At 51.2% G+C, this 19,405-nt stretch overlaps 4 protein-coding genes across 4 annotated transcripts; 2 read left to right on the top strand and 2 right to left on the bottom strand.

The window, feature by feature from the left end:
* Positions 1–51: 51 nt before the first annotated feature.
* Positions 52–6,712, top strand: BKA67DRAFT_589860 (Sec1-like protein; the record flags this gene model as incomplete). The annotated part of the gene is made up of 8 exons (XM_046104518.1): positions 52–129; positions 205–400; positions 459–2,211; positions 2,341–2,411; positions 3,314–3,440; positions 3,532–4,178; positions 4,209–6,493; positions 6,551–6,712. 8 exons carry the CDS (start codon positions 52–54, stop codon positions 6,710–6,712), a joined length of 5,319 nt encoding a protein of 1,772 aa, XP_045964494.1.
* A 2,169-nt stretch (positions 6,713–8,881) lies between these two features.
* Positions 8,882–10,103, bottom strand: BKA67DRAFT_589859 (ATPase, F1 complex, gamma subunit domain-containing protein; the record flags this gene model as incomplete). The annotated part of the gene is made up of 3 exons (XM_046104517.1): positions 8,882–9,010; positions 9,081–9,789; positions 10,045–10,103. 3 exons carry the CDS (start codon positions 10,101–10,103, stop codon positions 8,882–8,884), a joined length of 897 nt encoding a protein of 298 aa, XP_045964493.1.
* Positions 10,104–11,375: 1,272 nt separating this feature from the next.
* On the top strand, positions 11,376–14,383 carry BKA67DRAFT_509083 (uncharacterized protein; the record flags this gene model as incomplete). Its single annotated transcript, XM_046097206.1, has 4 exons — positions 11,376–11,430; positions 11,615–11,829; positions 11,892–14,198; positions 14,249–14,383. The coding sequence occupies 4 exons, from the start codon at positions 11,376–11,378 to the stop codon at positions 14,381–14,383; spliced, it is 2,712 nt and encodes a 903-aa protein (XP_045964492.1).
* Positions 14,384–15,703: 1,320 nt separating this feature from the next.
* BKA67DRAFT_589857 (uncharacterized protein) lies at positions 15,704–19,278 on the bottom strand (the record flags this gene model as incomplete). Its single annotated transcript, XM_046104516.1, has 3 exons — positions 15,704–15,980; positions 16,047–18,225; positions 19,218–19,278. 3 exons carry the CDS (start codon positions 19,276–19,278, stop codon positions 15,704–15,706), a joined length of 2,517 nt encoding a protein of 838 aa, XP_045964491.1.
* Positions 19,279–19,405: the final 127 nt, after the last annotated feature.

Raw genomic sequence — 19,405 nt, 5'->3', positions numbered from 1 at the left:
CTCCGCCGCCCCATCACCCAACTTGCAAGCAAACCCCCATGAGAGCTCATAATGGCTCATCATGTGGGGTTCGATACCGAACAGATCAAAGACAAGGCGCGGAAAGATCTGTTATATCTGCTTGAGGCTGTAAGTTTCTAGCCCTCTCATCCTACGCTGGTCCATCCCCGCGCGACGGCCATTGATCTGTGATCTTTCTCTCAGGTTCGCGGAAAGAAGAACCTCGTGATCGAGCGAAGCTTGGCTGGCCCCATCGGTGTGGTCGTCAAGGTCTCAACTCTGCAAGAGTACGGTGTCGACAAATTCTTCTTTTTGGAAAACAACAATGCCGATACAAGTCAGCGCAATGTAGTGTTCATGGCACGGGGCGAGTGCGCCCGCCACGCCCAGACCATTGCAGGTGAGCCTCTCCTCTGCGACACGTCCATTCCGTCTTCATATTCTCATATACCCTTCAGAACAGATCAAGCGACTCCAACGTGAGAGCCAGACTGGTCATGAGTTTCACATATTCTGGGTGCCTAGACGAACACTAGTATCCGACAAGCTTCTGGAGGAAACTGGTGTGCTGGGAGACGTCAACATTCATGAACTCCCAATATACTTCTTTCCTTTGGAGCGCGATGTGCTTTCTCTTGAACTTGACGACTCATTCCGGGACTTGTTTCTGTCCAAAGATACCACACCAACCTTCTTAATCGCCAAAGCTCTCATGGGTATACAATCTAAACATGGTCTTTTCCCGCGAATCATTGGCAAAGGTGACAATGCGAAACGAGTAGCAACGTTGCTCTCACGAATGCGACAAGAAGTTCTGGCCGGCGACAGCGCTAATGAGGCAGCAAAAAATGGGCAGACACCAAGCAACTCGACTGAAAGTGCCATCATCATTGATCGTGAAGTCGACATGGTCACACCGTTGCTCACGCAACTGACATACGAAGGACTCATCGATGAAGTGTTCGGCATTCAGAACAACCAAACTGATGTGGACTCGACTATTGTTGGAGCCCCCGCTCAACCGCCCTCTCAAGGCACGTCCAATACTCCAGCTGCGAACCCTCCGACAAGAAAGCGCAAGATCCAGCTCGACTCCTCAGACAAGCTCTACGATGGGCTTCGTGATACAAATTTCGCCATTGTCGGCACCTTACTCCACAAAGTGGCACGGCGCTTGCAAACCGACTATGATAGTAGGCACACTTCGAAAACAACTGCCGAACTCAAAGCTTTTGTCCAAAAATTGCCTGGCTATCAAGCGGAACAGCAAAGCTTAAAGATACACACGGCACTTGCCGAGGAAATAATGAAGCACACTCGAACGGATCAGTTCAGTCGACTGCTCGAGGTGCAGCAGAACCTCGCTGCCGGTGCCGACCCAAGCTCGCAGAACGATGTCATTGAGGAATTGATAGCACGAGATACACCACTTCCAGAGGTGCTGAGACTTGTGTGTATATACTCGTGTATCTCTGGAGGCCTCAAAGCCAAGGAGTTTGACCACTTCAGGCGGTTGATCCTGGAAGGTTATGGGTATCAACACCTGCTGACACTGAATAATCTGGAGAAGCTGCAGTTATTCCTCTCGCGTTCTTCACCACTGGCAGGTATGATTCCAATGCCTGGATCCGCGGCGGCGACGGGAACCAAGACGAATTACACATATCTTCGCAAACAGTTACGATTAATTGTCGATGAAGTCAACGAGCACGATCCAAACGATATCGCCTACGTCTACAGCGGCTACGCACCTCTTTCGATTCGACTTGTACAATGTATACTACAGAAACAGTACCTCCTTTCTATAACTCGCAGTAGTGGCGCCTCAGGTGTGGGCACTGTCGCAAATAGCGGTGCTCAGGGTTGGCGAGGATTCGATGAGGCTGCAAAACATGCTCGGGGGCCGACATTTGATGAAGTTCAGAAAGGTGAGGATAAGGCAGTCAAGGCTCGAGCACTACTTTCGGGCGGTGGCGATAAGAAAACAGTGTTCGTGGTGTTTGTAGGTGGCATCACTTTCACCGAAATCGCTGCGTTACGGTTCATAGCAAAGAAAGAAGAAGGTATGTTGAGTTTTCGTATTTGGATACCTGTCACTATTACGGACGTTTGCCTAACATCTGTGTACCCAGCCCGAAGAAACATCGTCATATGCACCACGTCGATCCTCAGCGGAAACAAAATGATGGACGCCGCAATTGAGAAAGAATCGTTCGCAGCGGAGAAACCCAAGACTACCGCCGCATCTGCTTGAAAGTACCCGCTATAGAGCTCTGTCGGTGCCAGCAGTCGGGTGTGATCTGTGATGGGTTCAATCAGCAGCGTTCGGCTCGATTGAAGGCAAGAGGGTCAGGATCAGGGTCAAGGTCAGCTTCCGTGTCGGGCATGTGCCATCGGTTGCTGGTATAGCTGTTTGTGGTCTGTCACGACAAGCAGGGTTGATAACTTTGTGGAACTTGTGGAGTATAGCCAACGATTGTTCCAATATGGCAATCTCATGAGACTACGACGGTCGCTGCTAGATGCAAATATAGTTAAGTGATTGATAGTGAGATTGGGTGACGGAAAGACGCTCAAGCGGTGGCTGAAACTCTACAGATTGGCAGTCACGTGGGAGCAAACCACGACTCTTTTTAGAGTGCGGGTCAATCGCCCCTCGCAAATAGTTCGACGACGCTGCATCTCTTGTACATGATATAACTCCATCCTTCGAAGCATAGACTTATACAGAGCCAATTATCTTGAAACCATCCATTCCCATTGACATCCGGCTTCTCTGACCTCCCTATTGCATGCGAACGACCAAGACATCTGGTCTCGAGGGGGATTCGGCCTGTGGGGGAAAGAACGCTAAGAGGTACGGCTGCCGATCTTGCTGTGAATGATTTGTCCACCTGATATCTCGGATGCCCTCTGTCAGTGGATTATGAAGGCATACCCCAGGACTAATGCGTCTGAACAGTTCAAACCCAGTCAATTGACATGATTTTTCGGTAATAATAACTTCTTGATATGAGCGTCGAGGGAATATACACTGTCTGGGACCAACCGTTCTCAAAGATCCGCCAAGCCCCGAAACCTAAGCCGAACCAGCGCTCATATGATGATGAGAGTCTCTATCTACAACGTCGTATGAGCCTGCAAACTATGAACAGCACTCGAGGAGCGTTGTTTGGGGAGGGAAAAATCAATGGTTTGGGGCCATTAAAGGACTTGGACAAATTAGACTTCCACCTATCTGCCTTGGCCTCTAAAGACAGGCTTGCCAGAGCACCAGCATCACCAGCACACCCTTTTGATATCTACTCATCAGATCACACGGAATCTTCTACCTCTAGGGGCACTCCTGGGACTGAGTCGGAGATCATAGTACGCGTAGACGGTATGGAGTACGATATGGACAGTCCTGCCTCTGCTCCCGTAATACAAGATGATTCTGAGTAAGTCACCTTTCAGCAGCTGCTTTATCCGCATGCGTATCACTTGATCAATTCATTCACACAAATGAATGTACTCTAAACTCTCTATTAGGAATGGCCTGGATCGGAAGATACCTGTCAACTCGATACTTCTCCGTCTTCAAGACAGCGTAAGAAAGTCCTCGGAGTCCGCCGTGTCAGACGAATCAGATTTATCTTCACCTCCGCACTCACCTATCAGCAGCAAAGCGACTACACCTGCCCATGTTACCGATTCGAAAGAATCGATAGCAACGGCAACCTCCTTGAAAGCCACACGCGGCCTCCCCCCACCAGCTAGACCAACAACAAGAACGACGACGACGACGACGACGACGACGACGAAACAGATTTTTGATGTCCGACCAAAGGTGTCGATACCAACAGACTTAGCACCGTATGACTATGCGAATCAATGCATCGCAGCAGCAGAGCACTCGAGGCTAAATCCGTATGCACTGCATCAAGAGGAGTACCAGATGCTGCGGGAACATATCAGTCACGCACAAGTCACGACCTATCTCAATATTCGTAACGGAATTCTAAGATTATGGATGCATAACCCCAGCATCGGTGTTTCTCGAGATGAGGCCATCGGGTGTGCAAAGGACCGTAGGTGGTTTAATGTTGCATATGTCTGTTACGAATGGCTGCTACGCCGTGGATACATCAACTATGGCTGTGCGGAAATTATTTCTTCAAAGAAGCGTCGCACTAAGAGTGCTTCCAAATGTAAACCAAAAACTGTAGTTGTGATCGGTGCCGGGATGTCTGGACTCGGGTGCGCAAGACAGCTGGAGGCACTGTTCAAGCAGTATGCTGGGCAGTTTGGCGATTTGGGGGAAGATCCTCCAAAAGTCATAGTGCTGGAAGGACGAAGTCGCCTAGGTGGTCGAGTCTACTCACGCTCGATTGATGGCAGCCAGTGCCAGCATTTGATGGATTTCAAAGGGCAAAGACTCAGTGTTGAATGTGGTGGCATGATTATTACTGGCTTCGACCGAGGCAACCCCATGAACGTCCTGGTGAGAGGACAGATGGCGTTGCCATACTACCCGCTGAGACCGGACACGACACTATACGATTCGAACGGCAAACCAGTCGACTCAGACCGAGATTTGAAGGTAGAACAGCTCTTCAACGATTGTCTCGAACGAGTAAGCAATTACAAGTTCAAGAACCCTCCTTCCAAACTCATAGAAGGCAACAAACTTTTGATGGATGAGGGTAAAGACAGCACGTCAGATGGAACCCAAACTATCGCTCACGCTGAAGAGGTGGCAGCTGCTCAGCCACAGGCGTTGCCCGTTTCAGAGCAAAGTCTAGCTCCCCAAGTCAAGCTCGTTCCTGTGTCCACGGACAAGACGACAGGTAAGCCCCATGTCGAGCCGGGCACCGCTGCTACATTGATCGCAGCATACAAAGCCCAAATGATGGGCTGGGCTCTGAAGGAAGGTATCTCGGAGGAGCAAGATCTTCAATTGGAAACACTGGCCAAATCAGACAACGTAACACTAGGGTCACTCCTAGACGAATCAATAGCTCAGTACAGGGATATAGTTGATTTGAACGCACAAGACTACAGGCTCATGAATTGGCATATTGCCAACCTGGAGTATAGCAACGCAACAAACCTCAGGAATCTGAGCTTGGGATTATGGGATATCGATGCTGGCAATGAATGGGAGGGAAAGCACACCATGGTTGTCGGCGGATACCAAAGTGTTCCCTGGGGTCTCGCGCAAGCACCATCTAAACTGGATATTCGGAAAAATTGTGCCGTCAAAAAGATCACCTATGATCCGGCAGGCAGTGGAACTGCAACTATCGTGTGCGAAGATGGTGTCATGATCGATGCTGATCACGTCGTTTCAACCATTCCTTTGGGTGTGCTAAAGCATGGAAACGTTGAATTTGACCCTCCTCTGCCGTCGTGGAAAACAGATGTCATTGGCCGCCTGGGCTTTGGTGTCCTGAACAAGGTAGTCCTTGTCTACCAGCAGCGTTTCTGGGATACTAGTCGTGATATTTTTGGCGTTCTTCGGAATCCACCGTCACGCCACAGTCTTAAACAGAACGAGTACTCTTCACCCCGTGGCCGCTTTTTCCAGTGGTTTGATGTGTCACATACCAGCGGCGTGCCGGTATTGCTTGCTCTCATGGCTGGCGACGCTGGTTTTGACACCGAGTCCTCTAAGAATGATACGCTGGTCGAAGAAGCCACTGAGGTTCTCCGCAGTATTTATGGTGGCAAGGTCCCACAGCCTGTTCATGCGGTTGTCACGCGATGGGGCTCTGACAAGTTTGCCCGTGGTTCGTATTCTTCAGCAGATCCGTCCATGAAACCTGACGACTACAACACGATGGCTCGCTCTGTTGGCAATCTCTTCTTCGCCGGCGAGCACACTACGGGTACTCATCCAGCAACCGTCCATGGGGCGTATCTATCAGGCCTCCGCGCAGCTTCGGAAGTTATTGATACTTTGTTGGGTCCGATTAAATTACCTACACCCTTGATCATATCCAAGGAGTCAAGCTCAACCCAAGGGTTAAAGCGGAAATCCGATGTTACACCTCTATCTCCCAAAGCAACTAAACAGGCCCGTATAGATGCCCATGATTTAGCTGCTTCACAGCACATTGCCAGTCTTATTGGAAATCGGCCCTGGCCCCCTCGAAAACCCGCTGGCAACCCCTACCTCTTGTATAGTAAGGACAACTACGAAGTCGCCCGGAAGCAGTGTGCAGAAGTCCGTCGCCCTGGTAAGGGCAAGAGCAAGCCCAGCCCGAACGAAGTCCGCATCATGACTAGTAAGATGTGGAAAGAAGCAAGTCCCATGGTGAGACAGCCCTATGAGGATCAAGCAGCTGAGCAGAAGCGCGTCTATAGTGATACATTGAAGGAATGGGAGAAAACTGTCGTGGATTGGGACATCAAAGCCATTGCGATCAGAAAAGACTGGGAAGATAACGGCAACAAGCTCGTGCTAGACAACACCCTGCCGGAAGAACATGGTGGTCAAAGGCGGCGCAGCGTAAAGGCTGGCACATACGTCGAGAGTGATGTAAGCGATATTGAGATGGAGGGATAGATGATAGATTACAACGTCTGTATGGAGGGTTGGGGGTTTGGGGACTTAGGAATTGGTGTTCGGTGCCGGGCTTTATGGGTGCGTGATACCAAGCGCTTTGCATATATGACTACTGGCAGTGTTTGCCAGAGGTCCGGATACATATGGGCTTCCTGGGATTGAGCTTCAGATAAGCTCTGACTCATTGCATTGCAATGATGAAGAAGACATCGAATATAATATAGGTGCCTTGTGCTTTACTATGATAGATGTTGCTATCCATAGATCCTACGATCATACAATTATTGTGTCGAACTCTTGTATCTATGATAACTCATACGATAATCCTAATGTATATCTTACAGTCAGCGGTGGGTGATCGTACACGCACGCTATCGGCATCAACCACCTTGAGCACACATGGCCAGGCAAGGATCTTTATGACTCTATTCCCACTTCATTCTTTGATACGCCCAATATCTTGTATCTGCTACGGGACGATATCTGCGGCAGAACCACATATGTTCCCGTGTACGACGTGGCGACACCACCACGATCGCAAACAGGGCACGTCTCAAGTCTTTGTTACGGACGTCTTCGCCCTTGTTTGGAGAAGCGCACTATCATCGTGCGCACCTAACCACGAACGATACCACATGCAGCCGCGGGATGCCGTCCTAGACCAAGTCGTTGTTTCAGAGTCCCATCTATACAAACGGGCCAGTCCGCCTTTTTGCAGAGGAACTTCAACACTACGAGACATTACTATCTGAAAAGAGCGCAAACTGCCCCGGGGGGCATGTAGCAGCCCCTTGTTAAATTAAGTGACTGGTTTGTGACGAGGCCCAACTCGACGGCAGCACACGCAATGTCAGTCACCATGCCCAGAAGAACAAGTGCTTATGTTTCTTTTCTTTTCTTCCCCTTCTTCCTCCAAATCGTGTATAGATCGTTTGGAGGGCTTTCGGGCACGTTGCGGCGGAATAAGTTCTCGACTTCTAGACTTAGTCCCCAGGACACCTGTTACAGAGCAGCAAAGATCTCTCGCCCCCTTGCTCTGCGTTGGCCTTGACGGCGAACGAATCCTAGACAAGACCCCAGTGGCTCGATGGGGGATTTGTCGAAGCTTTGTCTCTGCACTGCGCGTGAGCGTGAATTTGCGACATAGAGTGTCCGTGTACCTGACAAGTGCTTCACATGTGCCAGTTACCCCAGTACTTCTCATTAGGTGGCAATCCCTGGGGCTCTTTGCGGCACAGCGCCTGTAGTCCTACATGATTTTGCAGAGGGAGAGGAAGTTGGCCAGGAAAATAGTTGAGGTGATAGCGTGGACATGAGGATTTGGGACCTTTTTCTTGTTTGCTGTGTGTAAGTACCGGAGGCTCGTTCACTCTTCCCCACGTCGAACTCGAAATCATGGTCACCGACAGACGGAGGATCCAACGAACGGTTATGGCCCAATTACCCCAAGTGGCCCAAGACCTGTGAAGGGGCCATTCGTCATTATTTGTCCCTGTGGCATATGGGCATCATTTGGTGTAAATATCTCAAAGCCCGACTTCCCTATTGAGGCCCTGGTGGCTTTAACGAAAGCCCTCCCCCTATGATGCCTAGCAATCGTGCATATGCGCTAGGTATTGTGAAAGGTTGTCACTGGACGACATGCCACCGAAAAGAGACAGACAAACGAAACAAGACTACAGCGGCAAGACTATAATCGGATTGCGCCGACCAAGCAGCAGATCACGTTGCTCTCTCCAGAGATCCCCTGACCCACATGAGAGCCATACATGTTCATTTGCCAGTAAGAAGGCTACAGCCCAGCATGTTATGATGTGCTTCAGTTTTGGAAAGAGCGATATTTTTCTCATATCACGTCTCTATTATGAAGCGGCTGTTAAAACCTTGTTGGCATTGCGAGCCAATAAGTCGAGGTAGGTTGACGCTCTCTTTTGTCGGTACTGCAATGCATGGTCTCCGGGTTCCTTATAGTTATCAGATCGCTACTCGTAATTAGCACATAGCTGACCAAAGTCCACTCCCTTGCCTAATATACAGTTCTGCCTCTACTCCAGCCGGTCGTGAAACGCTCCAGATTTGATAATCGTAAACGTCACTCCTATCATCCGTTCCCAGAGGTCGCAAGAGCGTAGCTGTAGTATTTCGCGGCAGACAAGACAAAAAAAATCATGGTGACAGTTCTTGGATAAGTACTTTCAGGAACAAATATATTGAGGCTTTGGTACACGGAGGATGATGCAGAATTTCGCTGCACAGGGTACTTTGATACAAAGGGAACATGCGAGTATTATAGCGACTCCTCCCATCTATCATCTAGCTCCAATGGAGATTTTACATATCCTCGGAGGCGGTGGCACCAGTGATAATCTCGACCAGCTCTCCGGTAATGACGGCTTGACGTGTTCTGTTGAAAAGAATCTGGTACTTGTTGATCATCTCACCAGCGTTCTTGGAGGCGTTCTAAAGGGGGGGAAGAAGAAAAAAGAGTCAGTGAATTTACTTTGTCGGGATTCCAAGAGTATATACTTACATCCATAGCGTTTCTTCGGGCAGAGATCTCGCAGGCGTGTCCCTCGGCCAGGGCCCAGTAGAGAGAGTTGGCCAGAGCATATTCCCTCATGTTACCGATCAGGGCCTCATCAACCTCGAAAGCGGAGAAGTTGGGGGAGGAAAGGATAGCCTCCTCGGAGAAAGCGGGGACAACGTTGGGCTCGTAGCTGGTGGCGTTGATGAACTTGTTGTAGAGGATCTTGATCTCGGAGTAGTCGCCAGGGAGCTGGGTGATCTGATCGGCGATGGCCTGAGCATCGGCGAAGCTGGGGACGTCCTTGCCAATGCCGGCGAAGGTAAGGGCAATGTCCTTGGGGTTGGTACGGGAAAGCTGGGCACGAGCCTTCTCGCCGATGAGGACGAGGTCGGCGGAGCCAGGGGTGATAGTTCGACGGATCCATCGCGCAAGACCGGAGTGAACACCACCACAGAGACCCTTGTCGGAGCTGCAGACGACGTAGAGGGTCTTCTTGCCCTCACCCTCGAGAGCCTTTGTTTCGGCGGAGACGAAAACCTCGCCGGATGTTTGACCGTACTTGGCGGCGTCGTTCATGGCACGTTGGGCACGGGTGAGCTTGGTGGAGGCGACGATCTTCATGGTCTTGGTGATCTTCTCGATGTTGCGAATGGACTTGAGGCGACCCTCGATCTCACGCAGAGTAGCGTAGCCGGCTCCATTGTTGGCGACGCTGTAGACAGGGGGAAAGGTCAGGTTAGCATGCGTGCTTTCATTCGGCCATCTAATACGTAGGGCAGGGAATCCTCATTCGCATGTCTTTGCCACATTGTGACATTGTCGTTGCCGACGTCAACGCCAACATCAATGCCAATGCCGACGCCCATACCAAAGCGCTTCTTTCTCGTAATCGCCCCCCCGGCCATATCCTCACTGCGCTTCCAATGCCAGGCCAGGTGTTTGCGGGTGGATTGATGAATCGACGTACCGAGCAGGAATAGCCGCAGCTCCAGCTCTCAGAGCCGGACGTGCCGCCCTTGAAAGCATCGTGGATATATGAGTGGAGTGTATTCGAGGGAAAGGTCCACGGGCACACCTTGATCACGAGGCAGGGTCGCGATCAATTGGTAGATGGGTGATGGTTGGTTGAAGTGGTAGGCTTGGAGTTCAGTTCAGACCGGATCAGACCAAATCAAAGCAAAGCAAAGCAACAGCTCCTTGACACTTGCAACTCCCGACTGCCACGCCTATGGAGTATTTTCCCTCGCATCAATTTTCGGGCCTAGTCTAGTCCAGTACTAAGCCGGATTCTGCCGAAGTTCCTCCAAGTCTGAGGAGGAGATTCCCCTGGCCCGTGCACGTCGCTCACACCCTGTACATGCATACATGCATATCACAGTGCTGTGGTTTACTCCGTCGCTATCGCCGTTGAGGGTACCGGGCCTTACTCGGAAAGTATGTACGTACCTGATCGGACGCGCTAGGTCAACAAGTTTGCTTGCCTGCGTGCTGTAACTACATAAGTTATGTACTGTAGTGAAGAATTAATAATGTTCTCGCCCAAAGCTCAGCTCAGCTCAGCTCAGCTCTCATAACGCACGTAGTCTAAGCTTATTAGTGCACTACTGTACGGCAAAGGCAGCAATCAAACCACCGACACAGATTCCTTACCACTGCCACCTGCCGTCTCACCTTTCGGACACTTGGCAGCCAAACAACCAAATTTTCTGCTTCCGCCCCCAGTCCCGTAGTTACCAGAGTCCACAGTCCCGAACAGTCCAGATTCCTGGCAAAAGGCCTATCTGCCCATCCGCACAGCAGCCTTCCAGTGACCTTGAAAGCCTGGCTGCCTTCCGTTGATTGGCCTACCGCAACCCGACCGTCCTTCCCTGCTGCGCCCTGTGTCCACCATTGGGGACAACCCGACAGTCATGCTGCAGTACAGTAACTAAGTAGAACTCCCAGACGACTTGGGAAAGGCTTCTTAATTCAGTGCTCCTCCCAGCAGAGCCGCCGCCTTTTTGCCTTTTTGCCCTTTTTTTCCCTTGTCTTCTTGCTCTCTCTCTCTCTCTCACCCTTCCTACCTTCCTGTCATCCCTCTTGCGTTCCTTCCTCTACTATAGACGGGGTTGGCTCACCAAGGTGAAGTCAACCATTTGCCCCCAATTCATCAACACCAGCTTCCACACCCTGCAAGTACCAGTGCAAGCACTCGTCAAACAAACATCGAAAGCCAAGCCTAGTTTCCAGCGGCTTGACAACCTCACCTACCCGATCCTTCCTGCAGCCTGCCTCGCCAACACCATATCTGTCAACACCATGGCTTCTGACTACTCTGACGACGACATGCCCTTGGCACGCCCCAATGGCCACCGTAAGTACTTGCGAGTTCCTGAACCCAACACCCTGCACTTTGCGATGCGCACCTGCCCTGCTCTTATCGCGTCCGTCTGACAAGCTGTCACCCAGCTTGCGCCTCAAACTGCGCCAAACCCCCAGCTTTCCCATGTCATGCTGCTTGGTGTTTTCAAGTCCCACTGACCCATTTTCTCACCCAGTCTCAGCAGCAGTCGTCTCCAAGGCCGACCAGGCCAAGGACGTTTCTCGGTCGGCGGGTTTGCCTGCGCCTGTCTCCATCCGCCATGGACCCGTCCCCAATGGCGATGCTATGGACCTTGACAGCCCTCATGCCAATGGCAACGCCAAGAGAAAGTCGAGGATCTCCGCCATCACCAGCTACAAGGACGAATCGGACAGTGACGACGCGCCTATAGTACGTGTCGTGACCGACAGCCCCCTCGTGCAGCTGCTCAATACTGACTCTTATCTCATCAGGCCAAACGCCAAAGGAAGGTTCAGGCTGACTCAGATTCCGATGATGATGCGCCTCTCAACGCCAGGAAGGGACGACTGCCCCCCAAGGCCACCAGGGCTGATATGATCGACAGCGATTCAGACGACGACAAGCCTCTGACTGTCAAGCTGGCCCAGAAGAAGAAAGAGATCGAGGACGCAGCGGCCAAGGAAGGCAAGGCGAAGAGGAAGTCCATCAAAGACGAGTCCGACTCTGATGCCCCACTGGCTGCGCCCAAGAGGAGACAATCCAACGGCGTAGCCAAGAAGGCTAACGGCGTCAAGAAAGAGGCCGACTCAGACTCGGACGCGCCTCTCAAGAAGCCTACCAAAGCAAAAGCCAAGCCGGCTGTGAAACCTTCTCCCGCGATCAAGGGCAAGGCAAAGGCTGCACCTGTTCCCGCCAAGAAAGCTGCTGCGAAGAAGGATGTCAAAAAGGCCGAGAGTGAGGAGGCTGAAGAGGAAGAGGAAGGTGACAGATGGTGGGACAAGCCAATGCAAGAGGACAGTGGCACCAAGTGGGAAACGCTTGAGCACAACGGTGTCATATTCCCCCCCGCCTACGAGCCTCTTCCCAAGAGCGTCAAACTCATATACGATGGTACGCCCGTCGTGATGCAGCCCGAGGCGGAAGAGGTGGCCGTATTTTTTGGATCCATGATCGACAGTGCACACGCAGCAAACCCAGTCTTCCAGAAGAACTTCTTTGAAGACTTCAGGGAGGTCCTCGCTGAGCATGGTGGTGCCAAGGATAAGCAAGGCAACAAGGTCAACATTAAGGACTTTTCCAAGTGTGATTTCAAGCCCATCTTCGATCACTACAAGGCCAAGTCAGAAGCCAAGAAGACTCGCTCCAAGGAAGAGAAGAAGGCTGAGAAGGAGAAGAAAGACAAGGAAGAAGAACCCTTCAAGTTCTGTGTCTGGAACGGTAGAAAGGAAAAGGTTGGCAATTTCCGCATCGAGCCTCCGTCTCTGTTCCGTGGTCGCGGCGAACATCCCAAGACCGGCCGGCTCAAGCTTCGCGTCAAGCCGGAACAAGTCACCATCAACATCGGTAAAGGCGCCAAGGTGCCAGAGCCTCCTGCTGGCCACAAGTGGAAGGCTGTGAAGCACGACCAAAGCGCATCGTGGCTTGCTATGTGGCAAGAGAACATCAACGGCAACTACAAGTACGTCATGACCGGCGCAGATTCTAGCACCAAGGGTCAGAGTGATTTCAAGAAGTTCGAAAAGGCGCGCAGTCTCAAGAAGTACATCGAACGGATCCGCAAGGATTACAACAAGGACCTGAAGTCGGAGATAATGAGTGATCGACAAAGGGCGACGGCAATCTACCTGATTGATAAGCTTGCCCTAAGAGCTGGCAATGAAAAGGATACCGAGAACGAAGCCGAGACTGTTGGTTGTTGCTCGCTGAAATACCAACATATCACGCTTCGAGATCCGGAAACAGTCATCTTTGATTTTCTGGGCAAGGACAGTATTCGATACTACGACGAGATCCGGGTGGAGAAGCAGGTGTTCAAGAACCTCAAGCTTTTCAAGAAACACCCCAAGGGCGAAGGTGACGATATCTTTGACCGACTCACCACCTCATCGTTGAACAAGCACCTGAACAGTTACATGCCTGGTCTGACTGCCAAGGTTTTCCGCACCTACAATGCTTCGTGGACCATGAGCAGGTTGCTCAAGGAGCTCAAGTTCCCGCCGGGTGCCACCATAGCCGACAAGATGCTCGAGTACAATAAGGCCAATCGTGAGGTGGCCATTCTTTGTAACCACAAGCGGACTGTTGGCGCCGGCCATGCAGCTTCAATGGAGAAAATGCAGGATCGGATCAAAGCTATCAAGTTCCAGATTTGGCGCCACAAGTTGATGCTCGTGGATCTTGACGCCAAGCTCAAGAAGAAGAGAGGTGCTGACTACTTCAAACTCGAAGAGGACATGAACAATGATGAATGGGTTCAGCAGCACATCGAGTTCCTGGTCGAGCAGGAGCGCACCAAGATCACCAAGAAGTTCGAGACTGACAACAAGAAACGGGCCGATAATGGCGAGAAGCCGTTTCCTGAGAAGGAGTTGAAAGAAAGATTGAAGGTGGCTGATGCTCTTGGTAAAGAACGTAAGAAGGAGTGGAAGTCGAAGAAGGTTGAGGCTGAGGGCAAAGGGCCGACGGTTGAGAAGATCGATCAGAAGATTGAGAAGCTCGAAACCAGTCTCAACCAGGCCGAACGCAAGATGGAGACCCAGGAGGACAACAAGGAGGTTGCTCTTGGTACCTCGAAGATCGTAAGTGCCTGCCTTCCATTCTTAAAAACTTGATTCCTGACAGATTCTAGAACTACATCGACCCTCGTCTTTCTGTTGTATTCTGCAAGAAGTTTGACGTTCCTATCAACAAGGTCTTCTCGAAGACTCTTGAGGCCAAGTTCGAATGGGCCATCAAGTCTGTTGAGGAAGACTGGGAGTTTTAAGGAATCCACACCCTCCTTACATCACTTACGATCTTATCGCGTCTCAAACTGTATATCGTGTAACACCCTACTGCATCCCGCTTGATTTCGGCGAGAAAAAGAAAAACCTAGACATCTCCTTTAGAAGCAGATACTTGTACGCGCCCAATACTTGTGGCCCTTTCCTAGGCAGAAGATCTACTGAGAGTGGTCATTCGGCCCAACTGCACAACCGTGCAGCAGCGGTCTAAATTCCTTTGCCCTCTTGCATATTTATGCATTATGGTTCATCCTGGTTATCAGCGCTGCATTTGGGGATGGTACTGCTTGATGGTACTCTGCGTTTCGGCATTCGCCATTACACATAACAGGCATCATAAACAGAACACATTTACATTTACTATAAAAACAATTCAACAGATTGGCAAAAAATCTTTTTTGCGCCGTTTTCATGCTTAACATTTGAGTTCCACGCTGGCATGGTGATTACTGCCCACCATTGTGTGCAAGAGCATTGCTCCAAGCAGACTGATCCTCCAGTCTAACCTAGTCTTGTTTTGATCAAGCCAATACCCGAGATGCATATCCATGGAGGACGGGGGCCGATCGGGCTGTCCCTGGTTTTACAGGACGAGCCTCAGGGTTTGCATGAACGGACCTGTGGGCGGGCAGGGGGGCAGATGTCCGGGTTCGTGTACTGGGACGCATCAACGGGATGTCTCTGGGGTGTCTTCAGCAGATAGGCGTAGCATATTTGATAGAATGAATGGAAAATTTTTTTTTTTTGGCAAAGGCAGTTCTGGACCACGCCGTGTGAGGCTTTCCCCGTGAGGCATGACTTCACACCAAATGGTGCTGGGCAGGAGGGCACACAGACAGAGGCCAAAAAGACCAGAAGACCAAGAGAGAAGAAGAAAAAGAGAGGAAAAAAATCGGTCTTGTATTTTTCGCGTCAGCTCATGGAGCCTTTCGGAATCGTGGAAGGGCCTAGCAAGTTCGGAAAATGTATGGAACAGGGGTATTCTCATGCTGTGACGCTGGTCTGTCACTGTATACTTTGATTGTTATGATAACTCCAAAAGTACGCCGGCCAACTTTTTCTTCTTCTAAAACTCAAATCTATCGTGTCTTGTACCAAAGCATGGCTCCGCTGCGTGTACATCTAATTAAGATTCGTGCTGTATATCCCATGCCTTTCTAGTTACAGTATTACATATCGTGTTCCATAAGATCCTGATTAGTGTTACATTGGTCTTCTTCCACTTCCACTTCTTTCTTCCGACCCTGTCTAACCCGTGACATGAAGTCGGACAAACTGGAAGTGCAGCCGCAATCAGCTTCCTAAGCGATCTGGAGGATTCTCGTGGCCGTGAAGTAGCAGCCCATGCCGAATGCGAGTAGACCTGCCGTGATAGCCCAAAACCATGCAAGATCACCCTCGTATTCTTGTCCGGGAACCCAGACGTTCATACCCCACAGACCGGTGATGATGTTCATGGGAAGCACGATGGTACCCAGGACAGTTAGCTTGTTCAGCATATCATTTGTCTGTTCGGCTCGCTTGTTCATCAGGATGTTGATCTGAGCGAGGTAAGTGTTGGAAGACACCCCGAGTGTTCTGTAATGTCGATATGGTCAGCGATTTGTCCCCGGCCCATGGGAATAAAGGTTAATGGAGACTTACTTATCTGCATGCATCAGATTGCCTGTCATTGTGACGATGTGATCCTGAATATCTCCGAGATACAGACCAATCTCGCTTCGAGGTGCAACCTCATAATGCTCATTACACCTTTTGGCGAAACCTTTGATAACATCGGCTTTGTTACCCAGCAATCTGAGTAGCTCAGTGGCTCGTTTCCGGCAGTGGCCGATTCGCTGTAGCATATCGCCATCGTTAGCCTCTGGCGATCCTCCTGTCGCGGCAACAGATTTCTCATCGGCCTCTCTCTGCTTCTTTGGCTTGTTCAAAGGTGCGGAATTTAGTTTCAATATGTCATCTTCGATATCATCGACCTCTTCCTGGATGTTTTGTACCAAGGGCCCGAAAACATCTGTGATATCGTCGATGATGGCGTAGCTGATCCAATCGGCACTGAGCACGATGTAATCTTTCAGTTGCCTGATACGCCGGCGCACATTGGCAGGGTGTGGTGTGTGGTCGAAATGGAAACTGATGATTCCCTCCCGGAAAACAACGACGTACATGTTGACAGGATCAAGGTGCTTGTCGCTCTCTTCGTCCTGATCAAATGACCGGTACGAGACAAAATAGTAATGCCGGAATAACTCGACTTTCTCACGTTGCTCCTGCAGCATGATGTCTTCCGAAGTAAGAGGATGGATGCCGAAGGTTTTCTGGATGACCTTCATCTCGTCTGCTGTGGGTGACAGGACATCAAGCCACCAGACAGGACGATCACCATAGCGGACCGGTCTGGGAATTGGCTCGGGCGACTTGATGTCAAACCCGACCGGCGTCGCATCACCTGACTGGTTTCGGGATGTCTCGTTAGAACTTGCAGGCTGTTGTCGTGGAGAAAGAGGTCTGCTCGTATCTCGCCCGTTCTGCTCAGCAGCCTTGTGGGAAATGGCCATGGAGGGTTGTCGAGTAGGGAATTTCGACCCGTTACCCAGCTCACCGTTCCTGATGGAGCCCCTGGCGGACATCTGGGATGGTTGGGGAGCTTCGTCTTCAGATTCATCCGAAGTGTCGTCCAGGATTGGCCGATCCGGAATGAAGAGTTCTTGGAAGCTAGAGTCAGGTTGCACGAGCTCGGAAATAGTTTGACTGTGGATAGTGCTTTGGAACTCCTCGTTGAAATATGTGAAGCGGTAGGGGGCGTCTTCCTCGGCTTTGAACCAACCCTTCTGTGTCGGCCGGAGTCTGCCATTGATGAGTTGTGGTTCGGTAATTCTCTTCATACGCCTCTCCTCATTCCTATCGATAATCTCCTTCTCGAACACGCTCCAATCCTCTAGGATAGACAGATCAGGCCACCTGTCGCGGCGTCTGCGGACCCGTCGGCTGGGCTGATCCTGTGAGGGCTGGGTTTCTTCATCGGCGATTTCAGACATGCCTTCTTGAGGGTAGCACACGTCGTCTTCGGCCTGGAGTGCAATTGTGTGTCGCCTTTGCAGTGGCGAGGAACCATGTAGCGGATCGTCATCGACATCTATCAAGCTCGATGGCTGTGACAAGGCCTGATTCATCTCCTCCCGCATCATCTCGTCGCTGAAGTTGACGACGGAAGCGCCCATTCTCGGGGAGGGTGGCATTGATGGTGGATAGTTCACATTGTACTTGTCGCCAGATGGCGTTGTAGGTATGTTCCTCCTGTTGCTTGATCTGCTGGAACCACGCCGTTCGAACATGGGCCGTCCATCGCTGTTGGCACCACCATAACCTCTGCGCTGGCCAGCCTCTCGTAGCAGCGAGCCGGTCAACAAGGGTTCCGCTTCGTCGGTTCTGTTTCGCTCGTCGTCGTCACGGTCACTATCCTGCCGCCCGGACTGGGCGCGCCTCCAAGTTTGCGAACCTCTGTCTCCCTGATACGAGATTTGAAAGGGCGAAGCTAGGACAGATGGCCGTCGTGGCCGCTGTCCAAAGTGATGAGCCCTGTGATCCAGCAGTGATTGACTGTCGAGACTCTCGTGGCTCATGTTGCGTGGCTGCATGAAGAAGGCACCACTGCTCCGCGCGGGTGCTTCTGGGTCTTCCTGCACGCTGTCGCCTTCATCTTCGGGGAGTGTGGCGAAGGACTTGCGACGGGGACGGCGATGCTTGCGGCCGCCACGGTGCTTCTTCTTCTTGGTGCCCATAGGTGTTATGCTACCAGTAGAGGCGGCAGCAGCACCGACGACTGGGGGTCGTGATGAGGTCGCTTGGGAAGCGAAGGGATTCCGGGGAGTCTGCGACATGGCGGCGGGTGAGCACGGAGTGATTTTGGACGGAGCTGTGCTTCGATGTGGCGCGAGGTGATAGGTAGACGTCGGGCACTGTAAATCAGACACCCCAGAGCTCAAGCGATGTCAAATGGCAATTCGTCAAAAGCAATGCCGAGTGCGTCTGGCGCGATCGCCCCCAATATCGACTCCACACTGCCACAGTACGGAGTTGTTAGTTGTACGTGGAGCAGTTCGCGAGAGAGAGAGAGAGAGAGAGAGAGAGAGCTCGGGGTCAATCCGGGGATGAGATCCGAATTAGTCGAGCAAAGGTTGCGATAAGTGCAGGTTCAGCTTCTCATGGCTACATTTGCCGTAAGCAAGAATGGAATTGGTGTATCCCGGTCAGGACACCCCAGAGATGCGTAAGAACGAGCGCAAAAATATGTTTCTCTCAGCCAAAGGGGAGAGAAAAACAATAAAAATTCGAAACTTGGACACACGTCGGGGAATGGAATTCACACACAAGCCGAGAAGGGCCCAAGGTTTGCTGGTGATGTCAGTCAAGGTCACTGTCACTGGCCGACTGCGGTCGTGCACTCGAAGCGAACCCCCCAGCTGCCCCCCACTGTGGGCAAGGACGACTGGAATTTAACCTCTTGAGTGCTAACGTCACTGCTGGTGGAGTGGGTCGAATAGTTGTCCTGGATCCGATAGGCAGGGCAGAGAACCGGGGCCACGATAGACGACGTCCTTGATAAGAAGAAGCACTTGTGTAGTCTACGTTAGACTAATCCATGCTTGAAGTAAGTGGTCGCGTGCTTGGCCGAATGTACAATAATAGAGATTTTGAGAGCTTTCACAAGGAACATCTCTCCAAGGCTCCAACATTCCATCAACGTTCTCAATGTTGCTCTCACTTTGTTCCATTGCCGTTTCAAAGACCTGAACTCTGCGCTGGCTTACAAACCTTGCCATGCCATGCCATGCCACATAATGCAATGCAAGGCCCAGTTGGGTTTCCGGACCATGTAGCAGGATTTGGGTAGGCAGTGTTCATTACACAGCGGCCAGCACCTGGTGGTGCACTTGGGTAGAGTTCAATATATTTGGTGCGACCATACTGTTAAGATACAAATGGGGTCCCTTCCCCAGCGT

Source organism: Truncatella angustata (genome assembly GCF_020726525.1).
Source record: "Truncatella angustata strain MPI-SDFR-AT-0073 chromosome Unknown BKA67scaffold_1, whole genome shotgun sequence".
Taxonomy (NCBI): domain Eukaryota; kingdom Fungi; phylum Ascomycota; class Sordariomycetes; order Amphisphaeriales; family Sporocadaceae; genus Truncatella; species Truncatella angustata.
This window is presented reverse-complemented; position numbering and strand designations above follow the sequence as displayed.